Below are 20739 nucleotides of genomic sequence, written 5' to 3' on the forward strand. Positions count from 1 at the left end.
AAGTGAGAGTTTCACAGGATTGGTTTTATATCATGTCCTGTTTACTTTTTTTCGAAGCCATTGACCCCTGGCTGTAAATAAAATACATTAAAAAATGTAAACCTCGTCTCTTTTGTCTTTAACATGAGTGGAACCAACAAGGAAAAAAATGCTGTGAATCTTGTGTGTCACTGGGAGATGGAGGGGTGTCATATTTGTGAGAGAGAGAATCATTCCCCTAGTATTTGATGTTCTGTGAGGTGAGAAATTCCTGCATGATTAATGACGACTTTGATTCTTTCTCAGTCTCGGTGGGACACAGTTTGGAAGTTGCTAGGTTAGAACAAGCAAGTTTCAGATCCCAGTGAAAGCATCGTGTGTTATCAGATTAAAACTGAGAGAGGAAGTATAGAGCAAGAGGGAAATGTATTTTTGTTGAAGCTTTTTGTCTTGTACTTACCAGGACAATTTGGATTATAGGGAAGATGAAGGATATTTAGAAAAAAAGGAGGGAAGTTTTTCCACCCAGAAAGTGAACTTGAACTCAATATGAACTTGAAACACTGAAACCTACAAGAGTATTGGCCGAAATCTGTAAAATGGGATTGGGCTGGGTCATAGTCAGCTCATGTGGGCAAGATGGTTCAAATGGCCTCTTTCTGTGTTACTAATTTCCATGTTTTCTAAGATAAATACAAACTTGGAGCAGGAGTAGGCCATTCAGCCCCTCAAGCCTATCTACCACTCAATAAGACCATTGCTGATCTGATTCTAACTTCAAATCTATATTCCCACTTAACTCTGATAATATTTCAACCCTTGCTTACTCAGAATCTATTCACTTTCACCTTAAAACTGCTCAAAGACTGTTTCCTTTTCAGGAAGAGAATTCCAAAGACTGCTGAGAAAAAAATATTACCTGTTTTGAATGGATGATGCATTATGTTTAAAAAGTGACCCCTAGTTCTAGATTCTCCCAGAAGAGGTAACATACACTCCATTACATCCACCCTGCAAGATCTCTCAGCATCATCACATACTTCAATCAAGTTGCCTCTTATTTTGCAAAATACCAGTGAATACCAGCCTAGCCTGTCCAACTTTTACTCAAGGCAACCTATCCAGTCCAGGATCTAATCTGGGAAACCATCTCTCAGCTACTTCTGATGCATTTATTTTCTTTTGTGGAGAATGCCTATTGCTATTTTAGGACTATGTGAAAAAATGGGAGATGTGGAACTGTTTGGATATTTTCTAGATTAAGAATGATTTTCAATGTGATTTCTTGGAAATGAAGTCAACAGTTTAATGTATACTCATGTTGTGTTGAATAATAAGTTTCTGTGGGTGATCAAAAGTGTCAGACGGTGTGAGTAAATTGTCAACAGCTGAATAACAAGAGAAGGGATGACCTGTAATCTGATTAAACAAGGTAGAGAGATAATTACAAATAATTAAAAATAAGGTGGTGCTAGAGACAAACCAAATAGCCGGAATAACATGATAGGTTTAACCAAAATATCAAGTAACTCAAACTGTACAAACTAATTAAGGTAGAGACATCATAACAAATTATCAAGGTGATGGTGTTAAAAACAGGACAGTAAGGAAGATTTTACAGATATAGAACAGTGTGATGGGGGTTACATGTAGCACATTGAGGCTGTTTTCATGGATATGGAACTTGGCTGTCAGTGTCTGCTCGGCGATTCCATGTTGTTATGTATCTTGAAGGCTGCCTTGGAGGACACTTACCCAAAGGTCAGAGTCTGAATGAGTTTGACTGCTGAAGTGTTCCCCAATGGGGAGGGAACATTCCTATCTGGCAATTGTTGCATGGTGTCCATTCATCCATTGCCTTAGTATCTGCTTGGTCTCACCAATACACCACGTCTCGGGGCATCCTTGCCTGCAGCATACATGATAGACAATGTTGGCCAAGTCACCCATGTATCTGCCATGTACGTGGTGGGTGGTGTTCCCACATGTGATGGGAGTATCCATGTCGATGATCTGACATATCTTACAGAGCTCGCTGTGGCAGAGCTGTGTGGTGTTGTGGTCAATGTTGTCCTGAAGGCTGGGCAGTTTGCTGCCAACAATAGTCTGTTTAAGGTTTGGTGGTTGTTTGTAGGCGAGAAGTGGGGGCGTAGAGATGATTTTGGTAAAATGTTCATCGTCATCGATGACATGTTGAAGGCTGCGAAGAACATGGTTTAGTCTCTCCAGGGAAGTACTGGACGACGAAGGGTACCCTATTGGTCATGTCCTGTGTCTGTCTTCTGAGGAAGTTGAGGTTTTTCATTGTGGCCTGTTGGAACTGGCGATTGATGAGTTGGGCATCGTATCCCATTGTTATGAGGGCATCCTTCAAAATCTTTAGGTGTCTGTCACATTCCCCTCATTTGAGCTGATCCTGTGTATGTACAGGGCTTGTCTGTAGGGGATGGCTTCTTTAATATATTTGGGGTGGAAGCCAGAGAAATGCAACATCGTAAGGTTATCCATGGGTTTGCATTAGAGTGAGGTCCTGAAGTATCTGCCCTTGATAGATATGCATGTGTCCAGAATGAGACAGATCCTGAAAAGTATTGTGATGGTGGGATATCACTATATAGTAATTTCAGTGATTCTTCGCCATGAGTCCATAGGAAGAAATATATTATCAATGTATCTGGTATAAAGTGTTGGTCAGAGGTACTGAGCAGCAAACCGTCTTTTGAAATTTGTGCATGAAAATGTTGGCATATTGGAGTGCAAATTTGGTCCCTATGACTGTTCGGTGTGTCAGGATGAAGAACTGGTTGTCGAAGGTGAAGATGTTGTGTTTGATGATGAAATGGATGAGTTATATGATGGTGCTCAGAGATTGGCTGTTGGTGGTATTGAGTACTGAGGCTGTTGCCCCGATGCTGTCATCGTGGGGGATGCTGGCGTAGAGTGCTGAAATGTCCATTGTGACAAGGAATGTTCCTGGGTCAACTGATCCGTGGGTGCTGAGTTTCTGTAAGAAATTAGTTTATATCATAAATTAAGCTAGTCCCTTTTGCCTGCATTTGGCCCATATCCACTTAAACTCTTCCTATTCATACACCCATCCAGATGCCTTTTAAATGTTGTAATTGTACCAGCCTCCATCACTTCACTGGCAGCTCATTCCATACACTACCACCCACTGCTTCAGAAAGTTGTTCCTTAGGTCCCTTTTAAATCTTACCCTCTCACCCCAAACCTATGTCCTTTGGTTTTGTATTCCCATACCCTGGAAAAAGGCTTGGCCTATTCACCCTATCCATCCCCCCTCACAATTTTATAAATCTCCAGAGGGTCACCCCTCAGCCTCTGATGGGAAACAGCCCCAGCCTGTTCAGCCTCTCCCTCTCGCTCAAATCCTCCAACCCTGGCAACATCTGTCTGAATCCTTTCTGAACCCTTTCAAAGTTAACATCTTCCCTATAGGAGGGAGGCCAGAAATGAATGCAGTATTTCAAACGTGGCCTCACCAATGTCCTGTACAGCTGCAACAAGACCTCCCAACTCCTATACTCAATGCACTGACCAATAAAGGCAAGTATACCAAACAGCTCCCAAACTATCCTGCCTTCCTGTAACTCCACTTTCAAGGAATTATGAAACTGCACTCGAAGGTCTCTTTGTATGGCAACACTCCCCAGGACTTCACCACCCCATCTACCTGTGAAATGTTTTGGCTAAATTCTATCCTTTTGTAGACTGTTGGCCTCTGACAGTGCAGCACTTCCTCAGCACTGACCCTCCGACAGTGCGGCACTCCCTCAGCACTGACCCTCCGACAGTGCGGCACTCCCTCGGCGCCGATCCTCCGACAGTGCGGCACTCCCTGAACCCTGGACTGGGAAAGGAGCGGGTGTGGATGGGTGTTTGGGTGTGGGTTTAGTGTGGGGTTGGAGGTGTGGGTGGGGTTAGTGGTTGAAGTCTGTGGGATTTGGCAGGGTCTGAGGAGCGGGAACCCCAAGGTGAGCGGCTGCGGCTGGAGGTCGTTCTGCCGGCACCTATTGTACTAGCCCGAGGATGAGCTCCGTGATCGGTTTGGGAAATGCGGCGGAGAGCTGTGGGAGCTGACGGCGCAAATCCCCAGGAGTCAGGAGGGACACGTCACCCATTCCCGTCCTGAGCCTACGGCCCGAAAATAGCCCCCATCCGGGGCCGATATAAACCCGGCCCAGCCCCACACACACAGACGCACAGACAGAGACAGGGAGCGGCTCTCAATCCATCAGCACAATCCCTGGGAACAGGCTCCGGCTGCAATGGAGCTGACACCGTTTGCTGCTCTGAACTCCTCCCTGTGTGAGGGCAACAGCCAGAGCAGGGAGTTTTACTCTGCTGAATGGGAGGATCAGATCATGAGAACTCGACCTGAGCACCGGTGAGTTTACACCGAAACTGCGCCGATCCGTCCCGCTCTCATCGCTGAGAGAGCGCGTTTGCTGCAACTTCAGAGGCTGGGACAGAGAGAGAGAGAAAAAACAGAGAGAGAGAGAAAACGGGGAGAGAAAAAGAGACAGAGAAAACAGAGATAGAGAGAGAGGCAACAGAGGTAGAGAAAAGAATCAGAAATAGAAAACACACAGAGAAAATACAGATAGAGAAAACAGAGACAGAGGGAAACAGAGAGAGAGAAAAGCAAGGGTCAGTAATAGCGAGAGACCGGGAGATGACGCGGTGGGGAGAGAGAGAGAGAAAAAACGGAGATGGGGTGGGGAAACGGAGAGATAGGGACAGATAGGAATGTCACAGAGAGAGGGTCACAATCACCGACATTCAGACACAGAGAGAGACACCGAGAAAGAGTGAGAGAGAAATTGGAAGAGAGGGAGAGGATACAGTGAGAGAATTAGACAGAGAGGGAGAGAGGGAGAAACAGAGTGGGAGTCACAGGGAAAGGCTCCTTGTTAATGATGAAAATATGGATGAGCTGTTTGTGTGGCTCCAGAGAAAGCTGGCACAGTGGTTAGCACTGCTGCCTCACAGCGCCAGAGACCCGGGTTCAATTCCCGCCTCAGGCAGCTCTCTGTGTGGAGTTTGCACATTCTCACCGTGTCTGCGTGGGTTTCCTCCCACAGCCCAAAAATTGGCCGAGCTAAATTGCCCGGAGTGTTAGGTGAAGGGATAAGTGTAGGGGAATGGGTCTGGGTGGGTTGCGCTTCGGAGGGTCGGTGTGGACTTGTTGGGCCGAAGGGCCTGTTTCCACACTGTATCTAATCTAATCTAAAAAGCTGGGTTTGTTGAATCTGCCTGTTCCTTCTCTGGCAGGTGCACTGTGAGTGAGCTGAATGGTGCCCGGAAGGAGAGTTATGACAGGAGATCCCAGGTGACCTACTTGGTGCAGCGAAGCCCGGCCAACCTGATGAGGATGGGCTGCCTGGGGGAGGAGCTCACTGAGTATCGCCTGCCTGCCCGCAGCGTGCTGCCATTGGCAATCTTCACACCGACTCAGATCAGCACGAAAATGGAACGGGCAGTGACTCCCCCAGAGCTGAGGGGGGTCATGGAGTTCGAGTCGGCTCTGAATGGGAGCTGTCAGGACAAGAGAGAGGTCTCGGACATTACCAAAGAACTTCCTCCAGTCATGCAGCCTGTCAAACTGGATGGCAAGAAAGCGGGCATGGTTCAAAGATCCCTGTCGAGATCAATCTTCACACCGACTCAGATCAGCACGAAAATGGAACGGGCAGTGACTCCCCCAGAGCTGAGGGGGGTCATGGAGTTCGAGTCGGCTCTGAATGGGAGCTGTCAGGACAAGAGAGAGGTCTCGGACATTACCAAAGAACTTCCTCCAGTCATGCAGCCTGTCAAACTGGATGGCAAGAAAGCGGGCATGGTTCAAAGATCCCTGTCGAGATCAATGTCCCAGGAGGCCCAGAGGGGCTGAGAGCGATGGGGAATGGGGTTGTAGATGGATTGAGGTGTAGGTAGTGGTTTGATGCAGTTTGCAGATTAGTCAGGGTGTGACTTTAGAAGAATAACAGATGATCAAATTGAAAATAATCTTTCAAGGGCTTGGCAGGATCAGGATTCCCTGGACGGTGGAGTCGAGACTATGGGCAACCATTTATACTGGGATGAGGAGAAACCTCTTCAGTGTCATATAAATCTTAGGAATTTTCTATTCCGGGGGTTGTGAGTCCCGCAAAATGAATGAAGGGAGATGGGGACAGTGCAGTAAAGTAAAGATAAATCAGTGAAGGTGGATCAGGTTGGAGCTACTCTTGTTCCTGGTCAGTGCACCCTCTGACTTAGTGGGCAATGGCTGGCAGTTAGGAAAGGTTCAGGAAGTTCTGAATGTAATTGGAAGATTGGAAAAGAGAGGTTTAAGGTGTAGAAAACATGGGTGTGTGAGTTATGAACGTACTGAAATTATTGTTGACTTATTGCTCTAATAGACGTCTATAGAATCAATAGGTCTTTTGTCCCAGAAGTTTTACTTTAAAATATCATAGTTTTGTATTGACTTTTAGCATTGAAATAAAATCTGATAGAACTTTGACTGATTACCTGATGTTCGCCCAGCTCTTCACCACTCGGAGTACACTCAATTGGAGGCTGCCATCTTCACAGTTACCAAAGACACATCAGTACACAGCAGAGAATTCAGTGATCTAGAGCGATTACACTGTATGTGTAATACTACACTGCATCTTCCTCTAATGCCTCTCCATCACTGTCCAGCTGAGTAAGACTGTCATCATCTGGTCCGGTTTTTATCCAACTGTGGCCAGAGAATCATTTGCAATAGTTCCTACCTGCTCTTACGCTGTTGCCTCTGGTGTCACCTATTTATGCCGACTCCACTAACACTTCCCCTCAATGACAACATCCTAAATACAAAATCAGGTTCCACATTCCCCCATCCTGCTCCCCCACGCACACACAGACACTCTCTACCCTGCTTCCCCACTCTCAGACACACACGCAGTTCCCAGAACCCTTTTCTGATATCCAACACTGAATGAGCAGGAATTTCCTCCAATCTTGTGAAGACCTAAAAAACACTGCCTACAGTTCCCAACACAAACTCTACCCCACAGCCATCGACTTAATCTCTCTCCCTGGAAACTATTTGAGATTAAAACAAACTCTTTCCAGTCTTAATGTTATATTTGATCCTCACTGTGAGTGTCTGTCTCTATGATTGGCAATTTTCATTTCTGTGACATCATCTGCTGTGGCCTGTCTCTGCTGATCTGCTGCTAAAGCCTTCACTTACATCTTTGTTACCTTTTGGTGACTATTCCAATGCATTCCCTTCTGCCCTCCCGTGTTCTAGTGTCTGTATACTTAAGTGTATCAAAGCTCTGCTTTATGTGTCCTATCTTGCGTCAAGTTCTGGTCACTTATCATCCACTTGCTGACCTACATAGGCTTCCAGTCAAACAATGCCTCAACACTAAAGCTCTCATCCTTGTTTCCAAATCTTTTCCCAGCCTCAACCCCTCCCTACTTCTGTAACCTACTTCAGCCCAACCACCATCCGAGATTACTGCACTTTCCAACAGTTGTCTCTTGTGAATTCCCCATTTTAATTGTTCTATCATTGGCAGATGTCCCTTCAACTTCTGGACTTCTATCCCTAAACCTCTCCACCTAATTCCATCTCTCTGTCATCCCTCAACTCATTCTTTAAAGTCTTCCGCTTTGACTGAGCCTAATGTCATTTATGCTCCTAATGGGTCTTGTTGCCAAATACTGTCTGATTATGCTCCTATGGATTGTCCTACTCTGTTTAATACATTTTAGGTGGTATATAAAAGCATGGTACTGTTGTACTTGTCTGATACACAGTGCAGGTTGTGCTATGGTTGTCATTTATCAATGTTCACATGATATTTCCAGGTATAGCACAGTCCAGAGAGTGAGAATTCAATTTAATGGATTTAGGGATTACACTAGAAAAGGTCAAGAGTTTGGCAATTTGCCTGATTCTTGGTCAGAAAGGCGCTGAGCCACAAAGCAATGAAACAAAAGCCACCAGTGTACAGAAATCACCGTGAGAAGGCACACTGCATGTACAGCAATCTCCCTGAGATCGACAGGATCTCTGCTGAAGGGGAAGGTGAATTCCCCACAGATTTAGATTTCAAAGTATCATTATTTATTAAATTTCGATATAAAATTTACCTAATTATGGATTTCATAGATATGCCAGTCCCTGACATTAGGTAAGGACCAATCTTTCTTCTTGTTAATGCAAGTCTTCCAGTCTAGTTTATTTTGTTCTGATGTGGTCTAACTCTGTCTATACTGTGCTGTTTATACTCAGTGATGTGCAGCTCCATTATATCATCACAAAGTTGCTCCAAGGCCCTGAAGTTCCTATACAAGTTCTCCCCTGTCAAAAACATTGATTGACAGTTATAGACATTCTCAAATAAGTTCTCTGGATTACTTCTTTTTACAGCACATACTGTCCAGATTTTCCTTATCCATCCCACCCATTTCCAAGTCTTTGTCTTGGTTCATCTTGTTTCAGTAGATGGATTATCTGAGCAAATATAGAAACAAGAGGTAAATTTGGTGATCTCACATTTTCCCTGCTGCTTCTGATATATCAGAGATTCAATCAACCTGGCTGAACTGGAGATGTGTAAAGAAATTATCAGGTAGTTACATGTCTTCAGCTACATTTGTAACATCGGATGCTGTGATAAACCACCAAGGAAGAAATGAAGTCATCATTGCATTGTTCTTCATGTGAAGAAACTTTACTCCCATGCAGTATTAATGTTTTCTTCAAGGCTCTGTTCTAAGGTTCTGAACGTACGTGTCAGGTTGGGAATGATTTGATTTGTTGTTTGGTGTGTTCTTCAGACTGTAGCACATCTTCTGGCAGTGACTTATTTGTGACAATGAGTTCATTGTTGGTGGAGGGTTGGACAGTTTTTGCTGATGTAGTATTTTGAAACTACATAGAGTCACAGAGATACGTAGCATGGAAACAGGCCCTTTGGTCCAACTCATCCATGCCAACCAGATAAATTAATCTCGTCCCATTTTCCAGCATTTGGCCCATATCCCTCTAAACCTTTCCTATTCATATTCCTAAAGATACCTTTTAATTGTGCTAGCTTCCACCACTTCCTCTGGCAGCTGATTCCATACACACACCAACCTCTGTGTGAAACGGTGCCCCTTAGATCCCTTTTAAATCTTTCCCTGCTCACCCGAAACCTATGTCCTCTAGCTTCCCTACCTTGGTGAAAAGACCATGGTTATTTATCCTATCCATGCCCCTCATGATTTTATAAACATGCTATAAGTTCACTCCTCAGCCTCCGACATTCCAGGGAAAACAGCCCTAGCCTACGCAATCTCTCTATAGCTCAAATCCTCCAACCCTGACAACATCCTTGTAAATCTTTTCTGAACCCTTTCAAGTTTCACAACATCCTTCCTGTAGCAGGGAGACCAGAATTGCACCCAATATTCCAAAAGTGGCCAAACCAATGTCCTGTGCAGCAGCAACATGACCTCCCAACTCCTGTACTGAATGCACTGACCAATAAAGTCAAGTGTACCAGACATTTTCTTCACTATCCTATCTACCTGGGACTCCACTTTCAAGGAACTATGAGCCTGCACTCCAAGGTCTCTTTGTTCAGCAACATTTCCCAGACCTAGCCATTAAGTGTATAAGTCCTGCTCTGATTTGCCTTTCCAAAATCCAGCACCTCACTCGCAGCACTCTAAAAGCTCGCACTTACAAATAAATCTGTTGGACTCTAACCTGGTGTTGTGTGATTTTTTAACTTTGCCCTACCTATGAGCCAGTCCTGTATCTAAATAGCTAGTTCTCACTGTATTCCATGTGATCTAACCTTGTTAACCAGTCTACAACATGTAACCTTGTCGAATGCCTTACTGACATCCATATAGATCATGTCCACTGTTCTGCCTTCATCAATTCTCTTTATTACTTATTCAAAACCTCAATAGTTAGTTAAAAGATCCTGTCTAATAGATTTCTTTGGACTTCATTTAGTGTTGTCACAAGCAGTACATTGTTTGGATGACAGTTCTGTCTCCTCTGCTCAGATAATCTATTGTGCTTAAAATAAGTAACACAGTGTCTAGAATGTTCTGCATTAGATGCAATATTTGCCACATATTACTTACAGAACAGTTTTCTTGATTGTGTATCCACTAGTTTTTGGACAGTTCATTCTAAAATTGAATGTTGTTTTGATAGAACAAGTTCAGTAACTGTTTTATCTAAGAGATCAATAACTTCTCTTGTGATTGAGCTCTTGTGGTGTGTTTCACAGTTGCATAGTTCAGCTAGTTTGTATACTATTGAGACTATCCACGGACAGTATATATCAGAGTATGATTTCATCAGTGTCCTATCTGATCTTTCAATGAACTAGTGATCAAAAGCTGTGAAATGGGATTAGAATAGTTAGATCATTGTTTTTGACTGACCCGGGTGCAATGAGCCTGGAATAACTGTGCAAAGGCTGTTATCCTATTGCCAAGTCACCCTTTATTTACATGTGCCCAGTACATGGGCTTTGACCAGCCAGCTCAGAATCAGTCCCTATACTGAGGAGATCTTCTGAATTTCCTGTTTACATCTGTCAGCCAGAGTTCCCTGACTGGCCCAGATTAGCAACCCCAATTAAGGATCTCATCGTCAGTGAGATCCACTTGGCCCTGGTTCCAATCACTACAGGGTCAAATGGCCTTTTTCTGTGTTATAGATCTCTATGACTCTGGGTTATAGATCTCTATGACTGTGTTATAGATGTCTATGACTCTGTGTTATAGATCTCTATGACTCTGGGTTTCACATCTCTATGACTCTGGGTTATAGATCTCTATAACTCTGGGTTATAATTCTCTATAACTCTGGGTTATAGATCTCTATGACTCTGGTTATAGATCTCTGACTCTGGGTTATAGATCTCTATGACTGTGTTATAGATCTCTATGACTCTGGGTTATAGATCTCTATAACTATGTGTTATAGATCTCTAAGACTCTGGGATATAGATGTGTATGACACTGGGTTATGGATCTCTATGACTCTGTGTTATAGATGTCTATGACTCTGGGTTATACATTTCTAAGACTCTGGGATATAGATCTCTATGACTCTAAGTTATAGATCTCTTTGACTCTGAGTTATAGATCTCTATGATTCTGTTATAGATCTCAATGACTCTGGGTTATAGATGTCTATGACTCTGTGTTATAGATCTGTATGACACTGGGTTATAGATCTCTATGACTCTGTTATAGATCTCTACAATTTTGGATTATCGATCTCTATGACTCTAGGTTATAGATCTCTATTACTCTGTGTTATAGATTTCTATGACTCTGGGTTATAGATCTCTATGACTGTGTTATTGATCTCTATGACTCTGTGTTATTGATCTCTATGACACTGTGTTATTGATCTCTATGGCACTGTGTTATCGATATCTATGACTGTGTTATTGATCTCTATGATGGTGTCATTGATCTCTATGATGGTGTTATTGATCTCTATGACTGTGTTATCGATCTCTATGGCACTGTGTTATTGATCTCTATGGCACTATGTTATTGATCTCTATGACTCTGGGTTATAGATCTCTATGATGGTGTTATTGATCTCTATGACTGTGTTATTGATCTCTATGATGGTGTTATTGATCTCTATGACTGTGTTATTGATCTCTATGGCACTGTGTTATTGATCTCTATGACTGTGTTATTGATCTCTATGACTCTGTGCTATAGGTCTCTATGACTCTGGGTTTTCCAGATCTGCCAAATCCATCAACTGTGCCTCTGAGCTTAAACTTTTGTGGTGAAAAAGTTGATACCAGTGAATTTTGTTGCATTACTTGTGCTTGGAGTTGTGAATTATTTTCTTGGTTGAAAGAATATCATCAAGAGTTTGTTCTCTTTAAGCTGCACTCATTTACTTGTCTTGTGTTATTCTTCATTTGTTAAAATTGTTAAAGTTTTGTTGTTTAGATTAGATTAGATTAGATTACTTACAGTGTGGAAACAGGCCCTTCGGCCCAACAAGTCCACACTGCCCCGCCGAAGCGCAATCCACCCATACCCCTGCATTTACCCCTTACCTAACACCATGGGCAATTTAGCATGGCTAATTTACCTGACCTGCACATCTTTGGACTGTGGGAGGAAACTGGAGCACCCGGAGGAAACCCACGCAGACACGGGGAGAACGTGCAAACTCCACACAGTCAGTTGCCTGCAATGATTGTTATTGTATTACTAAAACTCAAAGCTGTTACAGTTTCTGCTGCTTTGAAATGCTATTCTTAATGTGAAGTTTGGTTTTCCTTTACCAATATGATGTCTTCATACAGACAAATGAAGTTACTTTTTTTCCACAAAATCTGGAGAATTCCATAGAGATTTGCAGTTTCATGTAATAAAGAATGCAGCAGTTGCCTCCTTCACACTGATTTTCTCTATATCTGAGGTATTCACATGTCAAATTCAACACCTCATGATTAGATTTGTGCATTTTCTTTATCCAATTATTTTATATTTTAATAAATAAACTTGATTAGACTTTTTAGTCGCCAAATAAAAATTTGAATCTGTTGTTCAAACTGTCAAAACAATAATAACTTCATGAACAAAATCAGAAATTGTTGGATAAACTCAGCAGGCTTGGCAACTGTTGTGGAGGGAAACAGTGAACGGTGTGGGTCCAGTGACCCTTCTGCAGAACTGCATCCCATCACTGGACTCAAAATGTTAACTTTGTTTCTCTCTCTACAAATGCTGTCAGATCTGCTGAGTTTGTCCATCAATTTCTGTTTTTGTTGGTTACACATCTCAGCAACTCCAGTCCTTTATTTATTTTAAAAATTTCAATAAGTTCACTATTAAGGTTCTGATACTATGAATGGTAATAACAATTCATACTCCCAAACTTCTTTACCATCAATTCCAGTTGCAGTCTTTTAAGCCTGTGTCTGAAGAAACCTATTAACTTGACATAACTTTGTCATCGAGGCAAAAGTGAGGACTGCAGATGCTGGAAACCAGAGATTAGATTAGAGTGGTGCTGGAAAAGCACAGCAGGTCAGGCAGCATCCGAGGAGCAGGAAAATCGAATATTTCTGATGAAGGGCTTTTGCCCGAAACATCAATTTTCCTGCTCCTCGGATGCTGCCTGACCTGCTGTGCTTTTCCAGCACTATTCTAATCTAAACATAACTTTGTCATTGGTCAAATGGCTCACAAATTTGTGAACTCACTGTTGGAATTGTTCACCGTGCTCCTCAAACTATTCTTTGAGGTGGAGGCAAACATTAGTGTCCTCTCCCTTGAGGATTTAAAATCTGCTTTAGGTGTCCAGTAATTGGCCTCTTTTTGCAGGTACTCAGTTTAGATTTCTCCCTGACCACAGAGGTCACAGTGAGAGTGAGCTTTCTGGTACTGGGGAAGGTGGGACCATTACAAATTGGACGCATACACCTGGGCTGGACTGGACTGGAACCAATGTCCTCGGGGGTGCTTTTGCTAACACCGTTGGGGAGGGTTTAAACTAATGTTGCAGGGTGATGGGAACCAAATGAGGAGGTTAGTGGACAATAAGGAGGTAGTAACTAAAGCTTGTAAGGAACTAGATGATGAAGTCAGCGTGACCTAGGGTAAGAGTAAGCAGGGAGCAGATGATGAACGTAAAGGGACTGGTGGTCTGAGCTGCATTTGTTTTAATGCAAGAAGAGTAGTATGTAAGGCAAATGAACTTAGGGCTTGGATTGGTACTTGGGAGTTTGATGTCATTGATATTGCTGAGACTTGGTTGAAGGAAGGTCATGACTGGCAACTAAATACCCCAGGGTATCGATGCTTTAGGCTGGATTGGGAGGGAGGTAAAAGGGGTGGAAGAGTTGCATTACTGGTCAGAGAGGATATCACAGCTGTGCTGAAGGAGGGCCCTATGGTAGACTTGAGCAATGAAGCAATATGAGCAGAGCTCAGAAATAGGAAGGTGCGGTAATGATGTTGGGGCTGTACTACAGGCCTCCCAACAGCGAGTGAGTGATAGAGGTACAAAATCATATACAGATTATGGAAAGATGTATGAGAAATAGGGTGGTGGTGATAGGAGATTTTAATTTTCCCAACATTGACTGGGATTCACTTCGTGTTAGAGGATTGGATGGAGCAGAATTTGTAAGGAGCATCCCAGGAGGGTTTTATTGAGCAGTATGTAAATAGTCAACTCAGGAAGGGGCCATACTGGACCTGGTGTTGGGGAATGAGCCCAGCCAGGTTGAAGTTTCAGTAGGGGATTACTTTGGGAAGAGTGATCATAATTCCGTAAGTTTTAGAATATTCATAGACAAAGACAACAGTAGCCCTAAAGGAAGGATGCTAAATTGGGGGGAGGCCAACCATACCAAAATTTGGCAGGAGCTGGGGAATGAAGATTGGGAGCAGCTGTTTGAAGGGAAATCCACATTTGACATGTGAGAGGCGTTTAAAGAGAGATTAATTAGAATACAGGAAAGACATGTTCCTGCGAAAATGAGGGATAGAAATGTCAAGATTAGGGAACCATGGATGACAGGTGAAATTATGAGACTAGCTAAGAGGAAAAAGGAAGCTTACACAAGGTCTAGGCGACTGAAGACAGACAAAGCTTTGGAAGAATATCGGAGATGCAGGACCAATCTGAAACGAGCAATTAAGAGGGCTAAAAGGAGTCATGAAATATCTTTAGCAAACAATGTTAAGGAAAATCCCAAAGCCTTTTATTCATATATAAGGAGCAAGAGGGTAACTAGAGAAAGGGTTGGCCCACTCAAGGACAAAGGTGGAAAGTTATGTGTGAAGTCAAAGAAAACAGGTGAGATTCTTAACGAGTATAGTTGCATCAATATTTACCGAGGAGAGGGACATGACAGATATTGAGGTTAGGGATAGATGTTTGATTACTCTAGGTCAAGTTGACATTAGGAAGGAGGATGTATTGGGTATTCTAAAAGGCATTAAGGTAGACAAATCCCTGGGTCCGGATGGAATCTATCCCAGGTTACTGAGGGAAGCAAGAGAGGAAATAGCTGGGGCCTTAACAAATATCTTTGCAGCATCCTTAAATATGGGTGAGGTACCAGAGGACTGAAGAATTGCTAATATTGTCCCCTTGTTTAAGAAGGGTAGCAGGGATAATGCAGGTAATTACAGACTGGTGAGCCTGGCATCAGTGGTAGGGAAGTTGCTAGAGAAGAAGGATAGGATCTATTCCCATTTGGAAGAAAATGGGCATATCAGTGATAGGCAACATGGGTTTGTGCAAGGAAGGTCAGATCTTACCAACTTAACAGAATTCTTTGAAAAAATGACAAAGTTGATTGATGAGGAAGGGCTGCAGATATCATATGCAGGGACTTCAGTAAGGTGTTTGATAAGGTTCCCCATGGTAGGCTGATTGACAAAATGAAGTCGCAGAGTGTACTAGCTAGATGGATAAAGAACTGGTTGGGCATAAGGAGACAGAGAGTAGTAGTGGAAGGGAGTTTCTCAAAATAGAGAACTGTGACCAGTGGCGTTCCACAGGGATCCGTGCTGGAACTACTGTTGTTTGTGATATACATAAATGATCTGGAGGAAGGTGTAAGTAGTCTGATTAGCAAGTTTGCAGATGACACTAAGATTGGTGGAGTAGCAATTCAGAGAATACAATAGAATATAGATAGATTGGAGAGTTGGGCAGAGAAAAAGCAGGTGGAATTCAGTCTGGGCAAATGTGAGGTGATGCATTTTGGAAGATCAAATTCAAGAGCAAGCCATACAGTTTATGGAAAAGTTCTGGGGAAAATTAATGTACAGAGAGATCTGAGTGTTCAAGTTCATCGTACCCTGAAGGTGGCAACACAGGCCAATAGAATGGTCAAGAAGGCATACAGCATGCTTTCCTTCATCGGATGGGGTATTGAGTACAAGAATTGGCAGGTCATGTTACAGTTGTACATGACTTTGGTTCAGCCACATTTGGAATACTGCGGACAGTTCTGGTCGCCACATTCTCAAAAGGATGTGGGTGCTTTGGAGAGGCTGCAGAGGAGGTTCACCAGAATGTTGTCTGGTATGGAGAGTGCTAGCTATGAAGAGAGGTTGAGTAGATGAGGATTATTTTCATTAGAAAGACGGAGGTTGGGGGGGGGGACTTGATTGAGGTCTACAAAATCATGAGAGGTGTAGACAAGGTGGATAGCAAGAAACTTTTTCTCAGAGTGGAGGACTTAATTACTAACGGTCACGAGTTCAAAGTGAGAGGGGAAACGTTTAGGGGAGGTATGCGTGGAAAGTTCTTTACGGCGAGGGCGATGGATGCCTGGAACACGTAGCCAGCGGAGGTGGTAGAGGCGGGCATGATAGCGTCATTTAAGATGTATCTCCAGACAGAATGAGCAGGGAGCAGAGGGATACAGACCCTTAGAAAATAGGTGAAAGGTTTAGATAGAGGATCTGGATCGGTACAGGCTTGGAGGGCCAAAGGGCCTGTTCCTGTGCTTTAATTTCCTTTGTTCTTTTTTTAAAAAAGGCTTGTTTCTACTATTGCTGACAGTTAAAGAATTTTCTGAGATTTATAGTTGTAAGGGAAAAATTAAGTTGTTTACCTGTTAATTACAAAGCCAGGTGTGAGTTGTTTTTGTTCTGATAGCAGTCAGTCAGGAAAATTGGTCATCTTGGTAGTTTAATTGGTTAGTTAAGCATTTGTTTGTGAAATAATGAGAATTGATTATTGGAGTACCCCTCCCAATCAAATCATAATGAACTGTTCTGGTGGTTCCTCTGGAGAAGATTTCTGATCAGAGTTTGTGCCTTCGCAGCCATTATCCAGCTCTACAGCTTTTCTGGCTCCAGCTGCTCTTAAAACTGTCTTAACAATTTCTTGAAAAAAATTATTTCCTGAATTCCTCTCTCCTTCAGACAATCTCAGGTCACTTTTTTGATCTTCATTGCTGTCTGAATTTTCTAGACAGTGAATTCTGTAGCTGCCACTATCTTTTCTTGTGTGGGTTGATGCCACACTACGAGTCTGGGCTCAAGACTGACCAGCTGAAGAGAAGGCAAACTATGTTCAAGCTTAGACTTCAAATAACACTTGTTATAGATTAATGCTGAATATTGCTATTAGTGGTAATCATAAATATACCAGGTCTGGTTTATATTATATTAGGTAAGGAGTACTCTCTCTGTGTATTCATGTCCTTTGTTCATGTGAATTTTCTACAGGCTATTGTAGTCTAGTCTAGTTTAGTTCATTGTTGTTTTATTCTACCCAAACTCTGCTATTTAGGCTCTGTGATGTGCAGCTCCATGACATCATTGCAAGATTGCACAAGGTCCTAAAGCCCCTATACAACAGGAACTGACAGATACCAGTCAGTGTAAAATATTCCCTTGATAAAGGACTGGGAGACCATAATAAACTATACACTTTATCTAATCCTGTGCTGTACCTGTTCTGGGAGTATTTGATAGGGGCAGTGTAGAGGAAGCTTTTCTCTGTAGTTAACCTCATTCCGTACCTGTACTGGGATTGGGACAGTGTGAAGTGTGTTTTCTAACCTGATTGACCAGTCCTTTTTCAAGGATGAGTCTTTGCCCACTTGTTGCTGTATAAATTCAGAAGGATCAAGAACAGAATGAAAGAGGGAGGTGGGGGTGATGTTTGATAATAATCCCACCCAGACTAAACATAGATTCAGCAGCTGCTGTTTACATCCTGAATAATGCGCTGAGCTAACTGGTCAGACAGCTCTCTAGAGAGGAACAGTGCAGCAGCTCTCCCTCAGAACACAGACTGGATTCAATATGAACTGTCATGAAGTGTGAATGAGATGCTCATACACGTATTAACTGTTAACTGTCTGACAATCTGTGAAATGTGAGCCATACTGATATTGCACCTTAAACATTGCTGTTGATTGATGGTGAATCGTTTTGTAACTGAGGACCCAGCTCCTCAGCTACCCTGCACCTCTTCATTATGTTTCAGGATGATTACCTTCCCATCACAGCCCTGTCCAGACCAAACCAGTGGACATGACATTTACCACGAGGTAATTGTAACAGTAAGCTGACTGGACAATTTCCTTGGAATTGTCTGATCCAGATACTGAGGTATCTGCTTCTGCCTTCCTCTGGAATTTCACTTTATTCCAGTTTTTTTTTTAAATTTCTGTCTTCACTTTATTAAGTTATTTCCTTATTGGTCTTTCAAATATGACATTGAACTGAGCCCCTTTTGCACTTTCAGGTTGGTCTATGAGATCTCGGAAGACAACTTTGAAGGAAATAGAAATAGATTTGTTCAATGGGCCAATATTTATCTTTCAGCCATCATCACAAAAATGCCATAATTATCAGGTCATTACCACATCGATATTTGTGGGATCTTGTGTGTAAGTTGACTGCTGTTTCCTACATTTCACACACAGCTTTCTGTATCAGTGAAAAGTGTTAGAGAAATTCAATCCTTCTTATTTTCATTCTCTTGTTTCACAGAAACAGAAAACTACCGCACTGGTGCAGCGGCTAACTAGGAAAGTGACTGGAGTGTTGACCCTTATTTCAAAGGGATTGGACTTTAAGACTGTGCAAGGTGTTGGCATTGTGAGCAGTTTTGGTCCCGATATTTAAGGAAGGATATTGCTTCATTGGAGATAATTCAGAGAAGGTTCACTGGGATGATCCTTGGGGTGCAGGGATTGTCTTATGATCAAAGGTTAAACAGGTTGAAACTCTACTCACTGGAGTTTAGAAGAATGAGAGGTGACCTCACTGAAATATGTCAGATGCTGAAGGAGCTTGACAGGATCAATGTTGAGATGATGCTTCCCCTCATGGGAGAGTCGGACCAGAGGGTACAGCCTCAAAATAAAGGGGCACCAATTTAAGGCTGAGCTGAGGAGGAATTTCTTCACTCAAAGGATTGTGAGTCTTTGGAACTCCTTGCCACAGAGAGCTGTGGGGTGGGGTCCTTGTGTATATTTAAGGCTGAGATAGATTCTTGATCATTAGAGGAATCAAGGATCACAGAGAAAGTGCAGGTAAGTGAGGAGTGCTGGATCAGCCATGATCCTATTGAATGGTGGAGCAGGATGGAGGGGCCTATTTGCTCTAATTCCACACTGTCCTCGCCCCTGGAATCATTTTGCTGATTTTACAGCGCGGAATGAAAGTGACGTAGAGGTTGCAGGAATTCTGCAAACTGCCCTCCCCTCAGGGAGCTGTTAGACTTTTTAGAGAAGCATGTTCCTCCGAAGTTTCCAGAAGCTGATTGCGGTTCTGGCTGGGAGGCAGCTGGAAACTTGGATCCTGTGAGGAATGTCCTCATTAGCTCCGCTCAGGCAGTTCCTGGCAGGAGGCTGTGTCTCAGGGAGACGGGGTTCGGTTCCAGAGTGAGGGATTTCTCTGAGCTGTTCCTGTGGCTGGAATGAACAGAGCAACTCAGCCACTGCAGGAATAAACAACCTCTGCTTTAAAGACACATTCGACTTTCCTTCTTTAACCAGGACTTCCACCCTGTGGCAGTCGGCAATTCTGATCTTTCTCCCAGCTCCCTCCACAATCCCTCACATCTCCTCAAAGACCCGAATCTTCCTCCTCCCTCCTCCACCCCTCATCCTTTCTCAGTCAGAGAATCCGGCTGCACGAAGATCGACTCTTCGGCCCAAACTGGTCCATGCTGATCCAAATGTCCATCTACGCAAACCCCATTTCCCTGCAATTCGAAATGTTTTCTAAAAAGTTTCAGCTGGAAATATTATCTTGCTCTCTCTCTCCATGAATGCTGCCTGACCTGCTGTCATCTCCATCACTCACTGTTTTCAGACCCCAGCACCTGCATTTACTCCTTTATCTAATTGTCGGTGCTCGGGTGTAGTTACAGTGTCCGCTAGCGCAATGTAGAAATGTTTTTTTGGAGATTTTCACGGGAGCAGTTTTCCAAATGTTGTGAGGACTGGTTTGAAGATGAAACCACAGAAACATCCTCTGGTGACAGAAACTGCTTTCAATAAGGAACGCAGTGGAATGGATGTTGATAATTAGGGGACTGTCCCCCTACCCCACCTTCCCCTGAGACAGGGAACTCGCTGTGAACTGCAGAGACTACCGGAACCAGGGAGATGGTTTAAAGAAAAATAAAGACGGGGTTTCCCGAACGTGGTGCATTTTACGTTGAGAAAAAACTTTAAATGTGTTCACGTTAATTTATTAGAATTCATTGTGGGGAATTTTACCGGGACTTGGCATTGAAATAGATATATAGACCCTGTGTGTTGGGGTGGGGTGGGCATCTATAATGATCCAGGGGAATCGTTTTGGAGACAGTGGAGGAGGCTGCGAGAGAGAGAGTCGGCAGCGGTGTGTCAACGCCATGAAAGTGCTGTTTTGGCCCTTGGTTGACCTTCACTAGGATCAGACACATTAAGAAATGTGTCTCATGGAGAAGATGCCAGAACACAATGACTCATCTTCAAAATGTTTGGGCAGGTGCCCTGGGCACAGAATGTGCTGCAGTGAATTGCATACAGCTCTAATTACCGATTACTCTTTCCATCCTCTATCTGTTTACAATCAGCTGCCTCGTTCCCCTTGGTAATTGCTCTCAATGACAGTGAAGGGCACAGAGAGGCGTCCCCCTGGCATCAGTGTGTGCTGGGTGAGGAAGGCCACTGGGGAGAAGTGGAGCTGGGAGCAGGGACTGAACCCCGTTGAGGT

General features: G+C 43.3%; 1 protein-coding gene and 1 long non-coding RNA gene across 3 annotated transcripts; both read left to right on the top strand.

Annotated features, from left to right (window-relative positions):
- Positions 1-4178: 4178 nt before the first annotated feature.
- Positions 4179-6508, top strand: LOC122539695 (telethonin-like). 2 transcript variants are annotated; one of them, XM_043674689.1, is made up of 3 exons: positions 4179-4387; positions 5275-5442; positions 5656-6508. In XM_043674689.1, the coding sequence occupies exons 1-3, from the start codon at positions 4269-4271 to the stop codon at positions 5891-5893; spliced, it is 525 nt and encodes a 174-aa protein (XP_043530624.1). In that variant the 5' UTR covers positions 4179-4268; the 3' UTR covers positions 5894-6508. The 2 variants fall into 2 exon arrangements, with proteins under 2 accessions (XP_043530624.1, XP_043530623.1); XM_043674688.1 differs by having other exon boundaries at positions 4180-4387; positions 5275-5458; positions 5672-6508.
- Positions 6509-16751: 10243 nt separating this feature from the next.
- On the top strand, positions 16752-18650 carry LOC122539656. Its single transcript, XR_006309135.1, has 3 exons — positions 16752-18074; positions 18272-18416; positions 18520-18650. It is a non-coding gene; the product is annotated as an uncharacterized LOC122539656 (long non-coding RNA).
- Positions 18651-20739: the final 2089 nt, after the last annotated feature.

This window comes from Chiloscyllium plagiosum, chromosome 33 (genome assembly GCF_004010195.1).
Source record: "Chiloscyllium plagiosum isolate BGI_BamShark_2017 chromosome 33, ASM401019v2, whole genome shotgun sequence".
Lineage (NCBI taxonomy): Eukaryota > Metazoa > Chordata > Chondrichthyes > Orectolobiformes > Hemiscylliidae > Chiloscyllium > Chiloscyllium plagiosum.